Genomic DNA, 20,069 nt, shown 5'->3' on the forward strand with positions numbered 1-20,069 from the left:
ACCAAGGTTGGAAGAGACCTCAAAGATCATCAAGTCCAACCTGTCACCACAGACCTCATGACTAAAGCATGGCACCAAGTGCCACATCCAATCCCCTCTTGAACATCTCCAGGGATGGTGACTCCACCACATCCCTGGGCAGCACATTCCAATGGCTGGCCTTAAGGTCCCTCCTAACCCTGACAATTCTATGAGTCTATGGTTCTATGCCCTAGCCAGTGTGACAAGAACACCCACAGCAAGGTCCCCATCCCTTCCCCTCTGTCCAGCCCCAAACAACACTTCCAGGCTCAGGATGCTATTTGCCAAAACAATCCCCCTAAGCTCTGGCAGAAGCTTTAGTCTTCCTGTGCTGCCCTCTCCCCTTGCTGCTTCCCTCTCTTTTCTCTGCTTCCTGCCTTTTCAGGACAGGGACCACCTTACCATCTCCTGCCTGTGCAGCTCTGAGCACCCTGGGGCTTCTTGGCGGCAGCTGGGGCTTCTGGGGGCTCCCCCAACACAAACAACAACAACCTTCAAAGTGCCTCTCCACACGCAGCTGCTCTGAGGGCAGATTCAGGTTTCCCCCCACCTCCTTCTCCCCATCCCTTCTTGCAACACCCACCTTGCAGCTGGCTAAAAAACAATCTTTGGCTTTTTCAAACGTGTTGGAGGGATTTACCTGATACATCCTGCACCCTTCCCACCCCTTGGAGCTGTGGTCCTAGATTTCGTGGCAAATCTAGTTAAACTAACAGTAAAAAGCTCTGCAATTATTTGGCTCTAAGGCTTGGGTCCGTGCCCAGCTCTGACACACACACACACACACACACACACACACAAGTTCACTTCTCCAGTAAGGGAGTGGGTGATGCCTCTCCTCTTCCTCCTCCTTCAGTCCGTCACGGAAGGGCTGGCTCTGCAGCCAGGCAGTTCCACCTCCCGCAACTTTCTCCCTCCTCGCTCTCAACCTGTGCTACTGGAGTTTCAGCCAGCGAGATCGCTTCCTGCGGGAGTTTTTCCGAGCCCCTTCCTCTGCTTGGCGAGCACCATGGACCCCCAGCAGGCAGCGAGGTGCTGCTGTGGGAGAGGATTTTCAGCGGCGAGAGCAGAGAGGCAGTAAACTCAGGAGAGCTCTCTCCTGTCGCAACAGGTAAGGCACGCTGCTCGCCGGGGTGGGAATTGCAGTGTGACTCAGGGAGCCGTCTGTGCTGCACGGATGGAGGAAGGCATGGAGGATGCAGAGATTTAGTCACAAACCTGCTTTTGCATGTGAGTAGCTTTTGCATGTGAGTAGCTTTTGCTGAAAACAGACTTACCTTGAATATGTTTGGGATGCAAAGGGAGAGCCTTTAACGTTTTCTCCCCTTCTGGCAAGCCCTAGCACGAGGGGCTGTAGAAGGAGGCAGGAAAAGCTTCAGCTGCGCCTGCAAGGAGTTTTCACCTGGACTCAGGTGGGAAACTTTAGCACATCGCAGCCAGTGCAAGCAGGTGGCCTCCAGGTAGCAAAGGCAAAAGCCTCGCTGCTGATCAAGGCAGGTGAGGAGGGACTGAGCAGAGAAGCTCTCCAGGTGTCTGCACGGGCAGGGTTTCTGCGGGGAGCATGTCTGTGCTGGAGCAAAGGGATTTGCTGCAGCAGGAGCAGCGAGGGCGCCCGGCCGTAGGCTCAGCTGTTGGATACAGCCCCACGTACCGGGGTGAGGCAGGACCGCTCCAAGGTCTGTCCCAACATTCCACTTGTCATCCCAAACTCGGCTGTGCCTTGGGGATCTCTGAGCAAGCTGCCTGCCCTGGTCCCCCTCCATGACAGGTAGCAGAGCCAGGCAGCTGAAGCGAGAGCCGCAGTCCCTGCTTCGCACCCTGCTGCACACGGGAGCGTGTTTAAGCCTGTGCCTGTTTGCATCAGGGTGACTGTGCTCACCCTCAAGTGACTGATGGCAAAAGGAGATTAAATCCCAGAGAAAATCCAGTCACAGTTCAGGGTGTGTAGGAATAATGTCCCATGGACATGTGCAGCGCTGAGAAAAGAGGTGAGAACACTGGGAGGGAGGCCTGGGTGCTTGGAGCAAAGGGGACCCTTCCAAACAGCAGCTATCAGCTCATCAGCCTGCCAGGGCAGCTCAAGGCAGACTTGGTGGAGTGCAGCCTCCAGCGGGGCAAAGATCAGCTGTCACATCACAGGGGCTGCTCGGGACAAACCCCTGACAAAAATGCCAGTGCTCACTTGGGTTTGCTGCTGCGAAGGGCTGAGAGTTCCCAGGAGGTGTGGGAACCTGGGCTGTGCGCTGGCTGAGGCAGGCAGGGCTGTGGCTGACAGGCTCCTGCTTCACCCAAGGCACCCTGGATGCAGGCAGGAGGGCAGGGAGTCCACTACGTCCTCTGCTTCGGCATTCAGAGTGGGCAATGAGCTGGCATGAGGCACGTAGAGAGCTGCCACGGCTCTCCAGGCTGTCAGCTAGAGAGCCCTGAGAGGTTATCAGAGTCTCGGGACGGAAAGCAAACAGTCTGTATCAGGCTCCTAAGGCTGTCTCGGTATTCGGGGAGCTTGGCATTGTGCACCCTTATCCTCTCCTAATGTGCAGTGCACCTCAGCTTATCAGGAACAGTTCAGGGACATCCGCCTGTCTGATAAATGGTTGGGGTTCCTGAGGGACTGAGCAGGCAGGAGATTTCCAGCCCAGCCAGGGGCTCCAAAAGCTCTCTGCTTCTCCCCATCTGCTCCCTAATGCTGTGAGAGCGAGCCCGGCAGCCCCTGCCCCACCGAGGGGAGAGCAGAGCAGAGCAGAGCAGGGTCTGCTCCTCTCCCAAACCTTCCCCTCGGCTCCAGCTTGCACCATGACCTGCTTTTCAAACCCTCGTGCCCTCACAAACCAGAGCGTCTCCCAGCCCTCCAAACAAACCCTGCGCGAAGGGAGAGTTCAAAGGAGGCACAACACCTGGAATCCAACATCTGTTACAAACTCATGCATTTTGCATCCCACAGCCCTGCCAACCGCTCCAAGGCAAGTCCTACGGGATGGCTCCAGCCCCCTCCGTGCTGCAGCGCTGCCATTCCCTGCCCCCTGCACTCACTCTGGGGTTTGGTTGCCACGTGTGGAGCGCGAGAGCGCAGCTGCACCCCGGGCACTCGTGGGCTTCTCCTGCCTCACGCATAGCCAAGGAGGATTAAATGCCCTCAGCCCTTCAGTTGTGCTTCTCTCCAAGGCTGGGTTGGCAAGACTGATGCTCCATTGTCTGTTAGCAGGCTGATTTGCTGAGCCAGCAGTTCTCCTTGCTAATGGGGCAGGTACTGGTTTATTAGCAAAGAAAATTTCTTTCCTAATTCTTGGGAGAAGGAACTTGAGGGAGGGGCAGGCTGCAGAGGGCTGTTAGGAAGGTTTTGTAGCTCAGAACTGAACGAGCAGCAGGTTTGAAACCAACCAAAGGAAGCATGCTTTTTCCTTTTTGATTCTTGTGTTTCTTTGTTGGTTGGTTTTTTGCATGGAGGGCATAATTAAATTCTGGGACACGTTGCCACAGGATATTGCAGAGGCCAAAAGTGTGCTTGGCTTCAAATAAGGTTTTGATCCATTTGGGATGGAGAGCTCCAGTGGAGGTTGTTAAACAAACCAGCCCAAGAACCACCACATACTTGCACTGATGCTGGAGAGTGTTGCACAGAGAATCACAGAATTGTCAGGGTTGGAAGGGACCTCAAGGATCAGCCAGTTCCAACCCCCCTGCCATGGGCAGGGACACCTCACACTACAGCAGCTTGCTCACAGCCACATCCAGCCTGGCTGCAAAAACCTCCAGGGATGAGGCTTCCACCACCTCCCTGGACAACCTGTGCCAGTCTCTCACCACCCTCATGGGGAAGAACTTCTTCCTAACATCCAAGCTGAATCTACCCATTCCTAGGTTTTTTTTTCCCATTCCCCCTGGTCCTTTCACTCCCTGACACCCTCAAAAGTCCCTCCCCAGCTTTCTTGTAGCCCCCTTCAGGCCACAATTAGGTCTCCTCAGAGCTTTCCCTTCTCCAGACTGAACAGCCCCAACTCTCAGTCTGTCCTCATAGGACAGGTGCTCCAGCCCCATAGAACCTGCCTTGTTCCGTGTGCTTCCCCTCTAAGCAGCCAAAGCTGGCCCAAACTGGCCATTTGGGAAGAAAGATTGTAGAGAGTTGGCCAAGTGTGGCTATTTTGATGTTCTTATGTTGTGGGACTGTTTTGGCCAGAGCAGGTTGTGCCTTGGCTAGCTGCTGTGACTCAGGCAGCCCAGGCTAGGTTAGTTATGCCATGAACAGATACTCCATATGGCTCAGGCTGATAGGGACATTGTGTGCCCAGCCTGGTCTCTGGTTGTCACAGGTGCTGCAAGCAGTGTCCACACACAGCTGCCTGCTCCACAGAGGTGTTGCAATGGTAAGAGCCTCCAGAAATGTGAGTCCAGAAGACAGCCTGGACCAGGAGGCAGTGCCTAGTGCTGGGAGCAGGATGGGAGCTGACGAGGACATGCTGTGGCCTGGGCAAACACACCTGTCTCAGAGGTTAATCTTTTCTCCAGTGAAACCCTGAGCTCCCCAGGGCAGGGGCTAGGTTTGCATCATCACTGTGAGTACAGAAGAGGAGGTGGGCTGCTGTAGGCAGCTTTCCCAAGGGCAGGCAGGAATGCAAGCTGAAGGTTTCCTATTTGAATTCAATAAATGTCTGCTGCAGAGAATTTCTGTGGCACAGCTGTTGGCATCCTAGATGGCCATCCTTTTACAAAGAAGGATCATGACCTGATCATCTCATTCTCCCTCTGTCCTCTGTGTCCTTAAGCTGCCTTAGAACCCAGGAGAGGGACAAGAAGGAGCAGCCCAAAGTAGGCAGATGGCAACAGAGCGAAGGAGGCTGCAGTCAGAGCAGAAAGCTGCTTTCCGTGCTCACCTTCAGGCACCAGAAGGGAAAGACCAGCAGGGAGCTGGGCAAAGGAATGAGGAGATCTTAGTGCAGGAACAGCTCTGTGGATGAATGAGAATTGCCTGGTAGGAGAGAAAGAGATGAGAGAGGAGGCACAGGGGCCAAGGTAGAGTCAAGTCAAGCAGCCCACATCCTGCTGAGCACTGGGCTCCTCGCCTGGATCCAGCAGGGTGCATGGTCCCTCACCCAGCATTTCCTGCCAAGATGTTCTTGGACTCCTTCCCAACAAATCTGACAGGCCATAGGGCAACATGTATGTTCCCCACATGGAACCACAGAAAGGGAATGGGAGGACTGCTGGCACTCAGGTGATGCAGCCACTGTCCTGGTTGCTAACACACAGGTGGAGTTAAGGTGCAAATGAGGACTCCCAGGGTCAAAGAGCTCAAGGTTAGAGCCCTTCCACTCTCTCCAGGCTGGGGTGGGAGCTAAGTCCAGGCTGGATTCACGGCTCTGGTGGGTCAGAAGGGAGCTGTGTGTTGGGATCTCACAGGCTTTGCAGCACCTAAATAAACAGCTGTTTGGTGAGCAGCTAAATTCATGCAGCTTGGTTGCCTGGGGCGCTCGCTCTCTCTCTTGTGTGGATCCTCTGATGTCTAATAATCGGGTTGGGCTCACATTAGAGCCTTTTCTTCCAGCTGGGAGTCCTAATTTGGATTTCTCTCCTCTCTCCTGCTGCTTTTCACAAGTTTCTGCAAACCCAACACCTTTCAAGTCTTTACCTATCTGGTTAAATTCGACTGAAACTGGTAGCAAGGAGGACTGACAAGGTGGTGCCACACGCCAGCTTCCTTCAGCGGTCTGCAGACAGGGCAAGACCATTTGCATCTCAACCATGAGGAAAATGGCAAAGGTTCGGTGTGAGCCTTGGCAGGAGAAAGCAATCAAGAAAGAGCCTAGGATCCCCTGTGGGCTCTCACAGCCTGTGCTGATGGCCACAGCATGCCTGCTGGGAGAGATAGTTGTAGTGACTGAGGAATGTGGCCTTGGTATTAACAGCTTCCGTGGGAGCTGAATCCCAGGCGGAGAGGTGCACGGCCCCAGCAACAGCAGAGCTGGGGCAGGCTCACGTGAGGACCTGGCACACTGCAGCTGGCTCTTGTGCCAACACGTTTGGGCTGCTGCACCGTGGTGCCCAGCCCCTGGGCCCCTCACAGTGTGCTTAGGGAGCAGCTCCCACCAAGCCCCATCCCCGCCGGCACTACTCTTATCCAGCCCCCTAGGGCTGTTCCTTTTCTCAGGCATCAAGTACCCAAATCCCATCAGAGGCAGCAGTGGAATCTGCCTGTTCAACTCCCTGTCTTTTGGCTGTAATGTTTGCAGTCCCTGGCCAAAGAGATAGTCAGCACCCCCCAACACCTTCCTGGTTATCTGTGTAATGCAGCTTCTGGACCACAGGCAGGATTTATCCCTGTGCTGCCTGTAACTGAGGAGGACAGGAGGCAATCAGGATGGAAAAGCAGCTCATCCATTCAGGGGAAAGCAGAGGAAAGGGATCTGGCTGCCCAGAGATGTGTTGGAGGCTCCCTCCCTGGAGACATTCAAAGTCAAACTTGATGGGGACCTGAGCATCCTGGTCTAGGTAAAGATGTCTCTGCTCACTGTGGGGGGTTTGGACAAGATGACCTTCGAGGGTCCCTGCCAACCCAATGCATTCTGCAGCTCTATGGTTAGGAATAATCCATAAGGATGCTTCCACCTGCCCTTGGCACAAGCAAATCAACCACCCTGATGTCACACTTTCTCTGGGACAGCAGCCAGCAGCAAGGCAGTTGGCACTGCAAGGTTCCCTCATAGAATCATAGATTCATAGAATCAATAAGGTTGGAAGAGACCTCAAGGATCATCAAGCCCAGCCTGTCACCCAACACCTCATGACTACTAAACCATGGCACCAAGTGCCACGTCCAGTTCCCTCTTGAGCACCTCCAGGGATGGTCCCCTAGCCCCCCTCCAGCAAGGCCAGAGCACCACTGAGGACTCCACAGCTCTGGAGCTGTGATTAACTCCTGCTCTACGATGATGTTGCAATGCCAAGACAGATAAAGATCACTGACCCTTCTAACTCCACGGGGAGTTCAAGCCTGTTCAAGTTCTCCTGGGCCTAACAGACAAGCTCCCGGAGGCTTACAACAATGACAGAGAAACCTCAGCTATGTGACACGTATCTGAGCCAGGCTAAGGTGTTGGCTGCAGCACAAAATCAGGCTCTCTCTGGGCTCCTCACAGAGCATTGGACAGAAATGCACACTGTGACAAGAGAAAGCCTTTTGCTTTGCAGGTAAGGTGATGCCAGGCGAGGTGGGCAGAGGCTGGCTTGGAAGCAAAGGCACCTGGCACCTGTTCCTTCTGGTGTGAAGAAGCAAACCAGAGCAGCAGGTAGAGCAGAAGGGCACAGGCAAAGCCATGAGGATGGAGCAGTGGGCACAATGTCCGAGGGAAAAGGAGTGAGGAGCTGCTGGAGGAGGCCGCAGTGAGATGTCATGGAGGAAGATGGCTTTGGATCCCATCTGCATCTGAGCATCCAACCTGTGAACAACTGCATGGTGACAAAGGCAGCAAAAGCACTCAGCTGTATGGGCAAAGGAGCAGCTGACATCAGAGTCACTAAACACCTCTCAGACACCCCTCCAGTGTGGAAGGCCACCCTGCTCTCTCCTCTCCTGTGCAACTAACCCATGTCCTGCACATCTGCCTTCACTGCTCCAGGGACAGTGTCCAAACATACTCCTGCTGTCAGCCCTGAACAGTGGTCCTAGCAGGACCCCTCAGAGGTCCTCTGGCAGAATAGACCCTGAGAAGGCAGCAGTCTGCTAGAGAAAAAGGGTCTCCCAGCACCATGCCAGGTGGGGGCCCAGATTGCCCCATACAAGACAATAACTTACAGGCTTCTCCTAAAATCCTTCAAGAGAGTCTCTGCTCTTCCAACACCCCTTAGATGCTGTTGGTCCAAGCTCCCCAGGATACTCAATCTGCCTAGAGTTAAAGTGCCTGCCTGGCCCAGCTGGTGAGATGAGCACCTCCATGGTGCTTGTAGTGCTGTACCCATTCTGCTCAGGGACCTGTTTCTGACCTGCCCCCCACCATGCTGAGCAGTCCAAACAAGAGTTGCTGCTCCACACGGTAGCATGACAGTCTAATGACTTTAGACTGAGCTTTCCAGCTGAGCAGCCCCCAGTACTGCCCACCCCAGCATGCAGCCACGTTATCACCAGGAAAGGAGCTGAACCATGAAATGATTACAGCAGAGGGCTTGGGCACTGCCCACAGGCCACTCTCTGTGACAGGAGCAGCGTTTCATGGATGACTTGGAGCAAGGGTAGACCTCAGTTGTAAAAGGCACGTGCACCAGGATTTAATCCACCAGCCACCTTGCTCCAGGCTGTCTAGCAACCTGGAAACAATTTCCAAAGGTCTGTCCAAGTCATTTGGAGATTGGAAAGTTGAGATGGGGAAGGAACAGCCCCAGTGTGCTCGGGTGGAATCTTGCAAGTGCAGCAAAAAGCTGTAGCCACACGAACACAGCCCCAGAGCAGGCTGGTGCAAAACGCAGCTCTGCAAACACAGCTCGAAGAAAACCATCCACAGGCTCTGGAAAACCCCGAAATACTCTGAGGAACAAAACACCATCACTTCAGGGGCTCCTTTCATTAGCTTTCTGGCTTTCTCCAGTACCTCCAGGATGTATTTCTTTTGCTTCACTGCAAAACCAAGCAGAGACTCCACGACTGATCACGGGAGCAGGATCCCCAAGAAGCAGTTGCTAGCCTGCACTCAGCATCCCTTTCTGAGAAATGCTGCTGAGATCATGAGAACAGCTCCATGCCACGGCTTGGGAAGGGAGGGGTTGGTTTGTTTTTTTCCCAAGTCTGAGAAAAGAGAACAAAAAAATACCCATCTCCCCACAGAATTTAAACCCCACAGGTCTGGCTGGTGAGTGGCTGGCAGGAGACTCACCAAAACTGAGCAAGGCACCAAGTGGAAAAGGATCCAATTCCCATCAGCTTTGCTGTGGTGGAGGAGAAGGCAAACATTAACTCGGCAGCCCAGCCCCCACACAGCATGCAGAGGGGTTACTTCAGTGCTGGGAATCCAAACATCTCACTGACAGGGCCCAACACCTGTACAAGGAGCATTCTTTTTCATCTGTCACTTTCCAACATTAAAACCCCAGGGACTGCTTTCTGGTTGATCCTATTTGGCAGGGCGGCTGTAAGGATGTTGCCTCAACTATGCCTGAACTCCTTCTGCTCACCTACCATGCAAGCCAGGAGAAGACAGCGTCCCAACTCTTATTTATTTTCCCAAGGTCTTGTATCCACTCTCTTCCATGATTTACTTCTTTTGCTCTCTGTCTCTATGGCCCAGTGACCACTGAAATTCAGACCTGGAGTTAAACTGTCCCATCACTGAGCATTAGACGACCAAACACATCTCCCTTCTCCCCCTCGGCACCTACTGTTGTAAACTCCAACAAAGATGTTGATGTGTTTGGGGATGGTTTAGATCAGTACCTGTCCTGGGGGGGAAACTTGTTTCTTGTAGTGCAGAAAAAATGAGAGGGAGAATGTGGGGGAGAGAGAGAGAGAGGAAGAGAATGAGAGCTAAAGAAAGAGGAAGAGAATGAGAGCCAAAGAAAGAGGAAGAGATTTTGGGACATGTGCTGGCAAAAGAGCAGTAAGGGAAGAGTTGTCTTTATTTCCCCAAGAAAATGATGATTCTTCTCTGATCTTTTGATCTACAAACTTTGGGCTAGTCTCCCACCCCAGCTAGTGAGGGGAATCCTGCTCCTGGTGTATTCAGCGCTCGCCTTGTTTTGTGTTTTGGGTTTTTGTTGCTTTTAAATGCCTCTCTTGAAGAGAAGTGAAGGGTGGGGCTGGGGCCACACCTGCTTTCTAGCAGGCTGCAGCGCTTTTCTGCAACATGGCCAACAAACACAACAACCCACACATCGCAGGAGACCCCGGGGAGGACCCCCCCGCAGAGGGCTGCCAGCCCCGCCAGCCCCCAGCCCGTGCCCCAGCTGCACACCCCGGCTGGCTGGAGCAGCCGTGCCCTGCACCAATCCCCCTCCCCATCACCCAACTGCACAGCCTCCCCACGCACACACTTTGAACCTCAGTGCTGTGTTTGTTCCTCCATTTCAGAGCAACAGATTTGGGCATGTCTTCGAGAGAGGATCACAATTTGGATGTTAAATTTAGACGCGCGCTTAGGCTCTGATTAGAGATACTCCGAATGTTTACGCGCTCTGCGGGGAGTTTGCATCTACAGGGCTGAGGGCAAAGCCCCTCCAGGCTCTCTGATCCGCGCCTGGTGATTAGGAGAGGAGGTTGAATCACCACATAATGATGCCCTGGTATTTCCCTCAGTCAGGAACATGCCTTGCCTTCCTCACTCTACCCCACCGATGGGCTCCCTCCAACACATCCACCTCCCCGTGTGCAAGTGGCTCCAGGAGAGCATCTGTGCCCAGGGAAGTGATGGGAAGAGAGAAGCACAGAGAGTCACAGAGTCACAGAATCACAGAATGTTAGGGGCTGAAAGGGACCTCGAAAAAAATCATCCAGTTCTACCCCCTTGCCAGAGCAGGATCACCTATACCAGGTCTCATCAGAACACATCCAGGCAGGTCTTGAATATCTCCAAAGAGGGAGACTCCACAACCCCCCCACCCCCAGGCAGCCTGAGCAGCAGAAAGAATGCAGAGTCATGAGGTCTGTGGTGACAGGTTGGACTTGATGATCTTTGAGGTCTCATCCAACCTTAGTGATTCTGTGACAACATGGAGATCCTTGAGCTCCATTGCAAGGACCCTTGAGCTCATCAGGGCTGCCCTTCCTTGGCAGCTGCCTAGATCGGGGATTTTAAGGGCTAGCAAATTGATTTTCTGCTGTTTTCACATTATCCACAGCTTTCCCACCCAAAGTACAAGTCACAGAAGGCAAACCTCCTTTCTGCTGCTTGATTAATGACACTTCCCAGGGGTGGCTCCAGCAGGGCTTTCCCTGGAGCTGAGCTAAGGCAGCAGTCAACCACATTCACCCTGCCTTCAGAGCACCATGCCTCATTGTTCTGGTGAGATTCACCATGGCCTCTGGAAATGTCCCAGTTCCACTTCTGGATGGATTTGCATTGTGAATGTGGTGTAAATGATCCTAGTTGCAGAAGGTAGAGCAGGGGCTGTGCAGTTGCCTCCTGGGAGATCTATTACTCTTCAAAATACATTAAAACCACACTGGAGGAAGAGAAAGAAGGCATCTAGTGTGGCAGTGTTTCAAACAAGGCATCCAGTGTGGCATTGTTTCCCAGTGCAACCTACTAAAGAGGAAACTCCATGCTAGAAGTAGTAGATGATGGTTTCTCATTCTGAGGTGGGAAGTTGCAGGCTCTACTGGGAATCCCAGGACACTCAAGCACAAATAGGTCAACTTTTGAAGCACACTAGTGTCACCGACCCTCTCCAACTCATCCTTTTAGCAAAGAATAAAACAAGAGGCAAACATGGGCTTGTGTGGAACTGCTCAAACAGTGACAGGATTTCCCAGCAGTACTGGGGTAGAAATTGTCCAAGCAGATGCTCATGCAATAATAAGGGTGAAAGAAGAGCACCCCTCGGAGCACATGCAGTTGCTGTCAGGGGATGTCATGGTCTCTCTGTGCTATTGTTGGGGCTTTGGGTATGAGACCCACCACAAAGAGAAGCTGCCAGAGTTCAGAAGCTGGTAGTGGTGCCTCCTAAAAGGTCCTCCCAAAGTTTCAGATCGTTTCCAGAGGAAATGAGGCTTCTGCCTCATGCATGCCCCATGTGTGTAGTTACCCTCCATCCTTCATAATAACAGCTGAAGCCATTGGCTGCTGTCAACCTAGCTTGTAATTGAGAGCAAAGCTCTCAGAAATATGAGGTCACTACAGGTTTTGCAAAGTAGTTAGCTGGACAGAGGAGTAAAACCCTGCTGATGCCCCCACCACCACCCCCATAGAGATTAAAACCAGCAATGTGAGTGAAGCTCTTCTTAGATGTCAGGAAATCTGCAGGTAAGAGTGAGGTTAAAGACATTCCAGGAGGGATTCAGAAGAAAGCTTGCATCTTGCTAAGTGCCAGAAAACCCCACTCCTTGCTCAAGGTTATCCTCCCATATTGAATTGCTGGTGTTCAAGAAGGCATGTGCTCTAGCTCCAGCTTTTCTTGTGGTTGTGGAGTTCATAACCGTCTCTGCCTTGCGGGTTCTCTGATGTCTTCTGAGAGATGAGTTCACATTGCCATTGCAGTGCAATTCAATTAAAAAGTCAATTAGCCCAGATACAAAGCGATCATCTTCATTAACTCTGCTGTTCATGGAACAACAACTGTTTTGTTGCTGGTTTATTCTGCTGCCTTACTCTGCTCTGGACTGGAGGTGACTTTTCCTGCTCCACAGTCCCAGCAGACACGCGTGCTCGCAGCATGCATGCATCTCCTTTCCAGGTTCAGCAGTTGAAAATGTTGGAAGGGAGCAGCTCTAGGCAAGTCCCTGCATGCTGCTCAGCTCTTAAGCGTCGTTAAGTAACAAGCAGAGCTTTTAAGAACACGGTTTTCAACTTCTCAGAAGGAACCGTGTGCCTTGCTGGATCGTCCACCCCCGTCCTCCAAGATTTTCTCTCATTTGCTCTGCACTTGAGACTTTCTTCTGTTTCCTAGAAGCGAAATGGTGGCATAGATAAAAGACTTAAACCAAAAAGAGCCTGGATTTTGTCAGATCCAGATCCTGTTGACTTCTCCTGGTTGTTTCTCTTCAGCTTCAGACCACTTGTTTCAAAAAGGAATGACCACGCAGCCGGGAGACTGCTGGGTGGCTGGCATCTGTTTACCGAGGAAGAAAAGAGGTTTGAAGGAAGTCTGAAGGTTACAGGCTTGTATTTATCGGTAATTAGATATCTCAGGCAGAGAATATGACACACATTGTTCGTCAGGCTCGAGTAATTTGTCCCTACCATTCGACTTGACTTATAAATTGAGCTAGTTCTGGCTTTTAAAGAGATGAGTCGTGAAAAAGTGTCTGGAAAAACAAGTCTTCCCTGTTTAAATCAGGAATGTGCCAAATGACTGGCAGGTACTTGATCTATAATTTAAATTTAAAAGAGGAAGAAACAGTCCTAGATAAAGATCTCCTGGGATATCTAGGGGAACTATGTGCACCTATATTTAGCTTATCCCTGGTTTCAACCCTCAAATGCGCACAAAGCAGCACACACTTGGGCTTTTGAAAAGAACAGACCTTGATCCTTTAACAAGCTCCACGGAGCTCCCTAATGAAGATACAACCTTGTTAATCACCTACATGCTCCCCAGTCCCTTCTCTGGTACACTTTGTTCACAGAGAGAAATCAGGGAGCTGTAGCTGCTCAGGAGTTGTTAGAGAAGGAAGTTGACGGCGAGTGGTCGTGGATGGCAGGTCTTCCACAGGAATTCTGACCCCAGGGCTCCCTTCATGAGAAGGGAGGCACCAGAGAAATTGCTCAGTGGTTGAGGGTGGCATGGTCAAAGTGTCTTGCTCTTTCAAGCAACACCGAGGAGGCAGCCAGCCAGGATCAGCCCTGTGAATCAGAACTTTGTGGTAACTGCACTACAACTTGACCAGGATCTGAGCTGAAGCTGTTGAAAAGGGCCACACTGCTGAGCTGACCGTTCAGAAGGAATTTGCACAATGCAGCAGGGCATCCCTGCTGAAAGGGGGAGAACAGGGGGAGAAGAAAGGGAAGACAAATCATGGGGAGAGACATCAAAATGCAGTCTGGATACTGACTCTTGAAAATACTTTGCAAGGACTTGTGTGGAAAGAGAGTTAAGATGGAGAAGGGAGGATGGAGAAACTAAATAGAAGTGAGGTTTGATTGGGTGTGGAGAGTTCAAATATGCTGTCTGACAAGGGAGAAGGCAGAAAGGAGGGAGGGAGAGATCATTCACACAACAGGAAGTCAGCCTGATCACTTTCTGCCCTCTGCAAGGTCAAAACCCGAAGGAGAGAAAGTGAATGGGTTTGAGCCAGCGTGGGGATGTCAGGTCAGGTCCCTCACTAGGACAGAAGGAAGAAGAGCTGACCTAATTGTCAAGGTAGAGGGAGGAGGGAGGTGAGGCTGAAGCCCTGAGCCCATGGGGATTCTTTTGCTAAAGTTAATATAAATCACCAATGATCTTCCTTTGACCCCTGCAGGACCTGAGGAGGCACCACACCATGGAAGTCACTCTCAGAAGGCACTTCCTGAGTTTTGCTGTTTTCCTGATGCACTGTGTGGTCCACAAGGCAAGCTGTGAGAAAGGCAACACTTCCCCCCTGCACTTCACCCACTTCTTCTATAATGCCACCATCTACGAGAACTCAGCTCCCAAAACCTACGTGGAGAGCTACGTCAAAATGGGTATTTACAAGACAGACCCAGAGTGGGACATCAGATACAGGATAGCCTCTGGAGACAACACTGGTGTCTTTAAAACAGAGGAGCATGTGATTGGGGATTTCTGCTTCTTGAGGATAAGGACCAGGAGCAGCAACACAGCACTTTTAAACCGGGAGGTCAAAGACAGTTATATGTTAATCATCAAGGCCACAGAGAGCACCTTTGCCTACGAAGCCTGGGCCAAGGTCTTGATCCACATTCTGGACAGAAATGACTTGAAACCTCTCTTTTCACCCCCTTCCTACAAAGTGTCCATCAAAGAGGACACTCCTCTGAAAACAGTGGTCAGCAGGCTCAGTGCCACTGACGCCGATGCTGGGCAGAATGCTGAGTTCTACTATGCCCTCAATACCAAGTCTGACCTGTTCACTGTCCACCCCACCACCGGGGCAGTCATGACCACGGGCAGGCTGAACAGCACCCACCGAGGCAGGCACCACCTGCAGGTTTTGGCTGTGGACAGAATGAGAAAGATCATGGAGGGGAATGGCTTTGGCAACCTGGCTAGTCTCATGATCCAGGTGGAGCCATCTGCCAGGAAACCTCCCTCTATCTCCTCAGTGAAGGTGACACCGCCTGACTCGGCCGAAGACTTTCTCTACGCGACCCTGTCTGTAGAAAGTGGTGACTCAGAAGCAGGGATTGATTCAGTTGACTTTGTGGATGGAGATCCAGGAAGACATTTCAAAGCCATCAAATCCTACTTTGGGAGCAGTGAGTTCATGGTTGTGTCCACCAAAGAGATCAACTGGTTACTTTACCCATTTGGTTTCAACCTCAGCCTGCAAGCCAAGGACAAGAGCAAGCCACCACTGTTCTCTCCTATTAGAGTTATCCATATACCTCCCTCTAAGTACGTCTCTGCCAGGTTTGAGAAAGAAGTGTACCAGGTCCAGCTGAGTGAGTTTTCCCCAGCTGGAAGCCAAGTTGTTATGGTGAAGGTCACGCCAGCCTTCCCAAACCTGAAATACGTTTTGAAACCAACTCCTGACAGCGCGAGCTTTAAAATCAATCCTCACACTGGACTGATAACTACAGCCAGAGCAATGGACTTCCACGAGCAGTCTCGTTTTGAGCTTGAGGTTACGACCCCGAACGGCCACACAAGCACAGCTGTTGTCATTGACATCATTGACTGCAACAACCATGCCCCAAGCTTTACTCAGTCCTCGTACCGCGGGGCCTTCGACGAAAACGTTCCTCCCGGCACCAGTGTCCTAACAGTAAGCGCTACAGACGAAGATGAAGGAGACAACGGCTTCGTCACCTATGCTATAGCCAACCACAAGTCGGTCCCCTTTGTCATCGACCCCTACTCTGGCACCATTTCCACCTCCAAGTCAATGGACTATGAGCTGATGCAGAGATGGCATCACCTGCGAGTGTGGGCATCGGACTGGGGCTCGCCCTTCCGCCACGAAACGGAGGTGCACGTCTCCCTCACGCTGAGCAACGTCAACGACAACGCTCCCGTGTTTGAGAAGGCAAGCTGCAGCGGCACCATCCCGTGGGACTTCCCCCTTGGCAGCCCCGTGGCCACGGTCTCCGCAATCGACAGCGATGAGCTGCAGCATATCAAGTACGAAATCAAGTCCGGCAACGAGTTGAGGCATTTTGAACTCAATCCCATCTCTGGAGTAATATCTCTTAGAATCTCTCTGCGAGATCTTCCTCCTTCTGAGCAGCCACTCTTCTACTCTTTGAAAATAACTGCAACAGATGGAGAGAACTACGCCCTGCCGACATCTGTAAATATCACCGTGGTGGGCCAAGGCCTCCCTGTCAAGATGCAGTGCGAGGAAACAGGAGTCTTGAAACAGCTGACAGAAACTATCATACACTCCATTGAGTCCCAGTCTCAAGGCCATGGACAGGATGATGAAGCATCCCTGAACTTGCACCTCGTCAACCATAATGCTCCGAGGTTTGACGACAGCTTTCCACGATCCATTGATGTCATAGAGACGGTTCCCATCAACTCAACCCTCGCTGACCTTTCAGCTATCGATCCTGATACTGGCTTCAATGGAAAATTGGTCTATGTCATCTCAGATGGAAATGATGACAGTTGCTTTACCATTGACCTGGAACTGGGTCTCCTTCAAGTCCTTTCTCCCCTAGATCACGAACGAACCAGCTTCTACATTCTTAACGTTACAGTATATGACCTTGGCACACCACAAAAATCAGCTTGGAAACTCTTGGCTGTGAACGTGTTGGACACCAATGATAACACTCCTAAATTCTCACAAGGTGCCTACTGGGTGGCCATACCAGAAGATGTGGCAACAGGGACAACAATAGCTCAGCTGAAAGCAGAAGATGCCGACACAGATGACAACGGGAGGGTAAAATATTCTCTCCTAACTCCCACCGAAAAGTTTGCCATTAACAGTGTCACCGGGGAAGTGATGGTTACAGGTGCCCTGGACAGAGAATTGTGGCCTTCCTATGTACTGAAAATAGAAGCGAGGGATCAGCCCAAAACCGGCTACCAGCTGTTTTCTGTTACAGATCTCACTGTGACTCTGGAGGATGTAAATGACAACACCCCACAATGCCTCCCAGCCCTCAACAGTGTGAAGGTCCCAGAGGACCTGCCCGTGGGAACCATTCTCCTGTTTCTGGAGGCTTTTGACCCAGATGCAGGCTCTGGGGGTGAGGTGAGGTACAGCCTGGTTAATGATGAGGAGATGATGTTCCGTGTGGATAAGCTAACTGGAGCACTGAGGCTGGAGAAGGAGCTGGACTATGAGAAGAAGGACTCTTACAACCTAACCGTGCAGGTCAGTGACGCTGGGAAGCCCTTCACTCGCTCTTCCCTCTGCCACCTGGAAGTGAACATCCTTGATGTCAACGAGAACTTGCACCCACCACGCTTTGCCTCCTTTGTCTTCAAAGGCTGGGTGCAGGAGAATAGCCCTGAGGGCACATCAGTGATGATGGTCACAGCAAAAGATATCGACAAGGGGAAAGATGGAGAGGTTCAATACTTCCTCCGGGAGGGCACCGGCCTGTCTGCCTTCAGCATTGAAAAGGACACAGGTAAGAACAGCTCAGTTTAAATGGTACATCTAAAGGCTTCACTGGGTTTGGCCTGACTCTTTGGCCCAAGAGAACATTTCTGTGTTCTCTCTGCTCATGCAGCATTCAAATCTTTGTTGGTTGTGCAGGGATGTACAACGTGCCTTCCTGTATCTGGGGAGGAGCAAGCAGGGTTTGCCTCCTTAAAATAACACAAAGCCAATGTCTGTCCTCACTCAAAATGCCAAGTCCTTCCCTTTTGTCTACCAATTTACCCTCAATACAAGCAAGGCCTCCTCTTAGAATTAACCAGGTTGGAAAAGACCTTTGAGATTGTCGAGTCCAACCTGTCATCCCACACTATGCAACCAACTTCCACACATCCTGACAGCCAGGCAAGGTTGATGCCAGAGTTTGCACCTGCAGCAAATACCAGGAAGCAGACTACAGGCACAGGCTGGTCTGTCACTAAGGATAAAGTGGCCTGAGTTTCTGAAATCCCTCACAAGTCATTTCTCTTGTTCTAGGCACCATCCGGACCATAGGACCCCTCGACCGAGAAGGAACATCTCACTACTGGCTGACAGTGCTGGCTCTTGACCTGGGAACAATTCCTCTGTCTTCTGTGACTGAAATCTATATTGAAGTCACTGATACCAATGACAACCCACCTCTGATGTCCAGACCTGTCTTCTACGCCTCTGTGATGGAGAATTCCCCACCAAACACATCTGTCCTTCAGCTTGATGCCCTAGACCCAGACTCTAGCTCAGAGGGAAAACTGACTTTTCATATCCTAACTGGAAATCCTCAAGGACTCTTCACCATTAACCTCATTACAGGTAAGACTGACCCAACTCAGCATCTCTTTTTGAGGTTTCCAAGTGCCCAGGGGATGTTCTATATCCAATGTAAACAGCCCACACCGTTGCCTTTGTCACAGCTTCCTTATGCAGCAAAAGTCCCAGCCTCCAAACACGCTGTGTGGGGAGGCTAAGGGTTGAAACCCTCAACCTGAGGGCTGCTCTCTGCATCCAGATGGCTCTTAGAATGACACAAATGGGCTACTTTCAAAGCCTTAAATAGAACCAAGGAGTTGCTTTTAACCTTCCTTCTTGTAAACAACTGCCCTACTGCAGAGCCTGAGCCAGGAAACACCCTTCTGGAGGTGACTATCTGCTCTTGAGACAGACCAAGGCAGGATTAATAAAAGTGAATCCCACTGCACTTAAAGGCTCCACCCGTTCTCCGGCGCTATTCATGTGCTAAGTCTCTTCTGCCATCTTCCTAGACCCTATCTTTCATCTGAGGATTAATTACCAGGTCTTTCAGAGCCATCAAAAACCCGCTGCTGTTTTGTGTAAACAGCTTCCTCCAACCATCCCAGCAGAACTGACATTGGGCCAGTCTGGTGAGGAAAGCTGTGCCGAGCCCTTCGCTCCATCAGCTCCTGGGAGAAGGGAGAAGGGAGGGCAGAGAGCCCGAGTATGAGAGAGGATTAATTGCATGACTTTGATCTCCTGGGGATGATAAAAGCAGTTCACCTACTGCAGCAGGACAGAAGCTGGCTTTCAGCTGAGAAAGAAGCTGGATGTACTGAAAAAGGCTAGTGTAGCTCCCAGTTGGGTGGCTCTCCAGCAGTCCTCTACAGCTGGCTAGGAGAAGGGCTTGAGGGGGGAAAAAATTGTTATGCTGAAACACTGACACCCTTCTGGGTGAGACAGATTCATAGGGTGTCTACACATCCCCATGTAGATACACTTGGAGGTATCAGCTAACTGCTCAGTGCTACCCCAGTTGTAGCTGCCTTCACTGTCAGAGGTCTTTAGCCAGGTCAGGGCAATGCTCTGCATCCAACTTTCCCATGCAGTCCAAACAGCTATGCACAACTCAGCCCCATGGACAGCTTGCACAAAGAGGGGGTTCCATGGAGAGGTGACTTCAGAGGCTTTCTTTTAGCAGACCACTTGCCTTTGCAACAGGATGTGGACCAGAAAGGGCTACCAGGACACCAAGGCTACCTCCCTTCACCTACTGAGCTCCGGCTTGCACCCTGCAGGACATTCAGACGCTCCACGCTGCAGGCAAAGCTGTCACCCCACTGCCAGAGCTGCCCTGCCAAGCCACAGTCCAAGGCTGTTGCATTTCATGGTAAAATAAGAGACACTGGCACAATGTAGTGCTAATGAGACACCTCACCTCTAAGCCAACCCTTGAATTCCAAACTTAGACCAAAAAAAACAATCTCAGGTATGAGTCATCTCCCATCCATCTCCCTCTACAGTCAGTTAATTTGCTTTGCATGCAGAGTGATAAGTTCCTCAGTCCTGCAAGGAACCCGTGAGCTGATCTTATCTCTTGGACAGTTGCTGGAGGTCTCTTCTTTAAACCCTGAGCTTGGAAGTTGTTAAAGGCCCTGCTTCCAAGCTTGATGAGAATTCAGTTATCCATTGTTTCACCTGCATGATGCCCAAAAGGATAAAGAATGACCTGCAAACACTGGCATAAAAGGAGCAGTTTATATGCTTGCAATATCTAAAGAGAAGTCTTCTTGCTGCTACTGCCAGAAAGAGTATCACAGCCTGGCTAAATTTCAGGCTTCTAGGGTGACCACTTGAAACCCTGGGATTTTTGTTCTGGAGACAGGGACATGCTAGTTAATAATAGTAATAGTAATAGTAATAG

At 51.3% G+C, this 20,069-nt stretch overlaps 1 protein-coding gene across 3 annotated transcripts in view; it reads left to right on the forward strand.

Annotated features, from left to right (window-relative positions):
* Window positions 1-891: 891 nt before the first annotated feature.
* The window catches only part of FAT2 (FAT atypical cadherin 2), a 68,423-nt gene continuing 49,245 nt past the window's right edge, over window positions 892-20,069 (forward strand). For 2 of the 3 annotated variants that reach the window (XM_068161995.1, XM_068162011.1), the window contains exons 1-3: window positions 892-1,132; window positions 14,117-17,405; window positions 17,912-18,226. In XM_068161995.1, coding sequence (XP_068018096.1) covers window positions 14,138-17,405; window positions 17,912-18,226 — 3,583 coding nt within the window. In that variant the 5' untranslated portion in view covers window positions 892-1,132; window positions 14,117-14,137. Of the gene's footprint in view, window positions 1,133-1,186; window positions 1,252-14,116; window positions 17,406-17,911; window positions 18,227-20,069 lie in introns of those variants that run through there. The other variant, XM_068162003.1, reaches the window with a different exon arrangement.

Source organism: Melanerpes formicivorus, unplaced genomic scaffold (assembly GCF_026170545.1).
Source record: "Melanerpes formicivorus ecotype bairdi unplaced genomic scaffold, bMelFor1.0.p_v2 SCAF_2, whole genome shotgun sequence".
Classification (NCBI taxonomy): domain Eukaryota; kingdom Metazoa; phylum Chordata; class Aves; order Piciformes; family Picidae; genus Melanerpes; species Melanerpes formicivorus.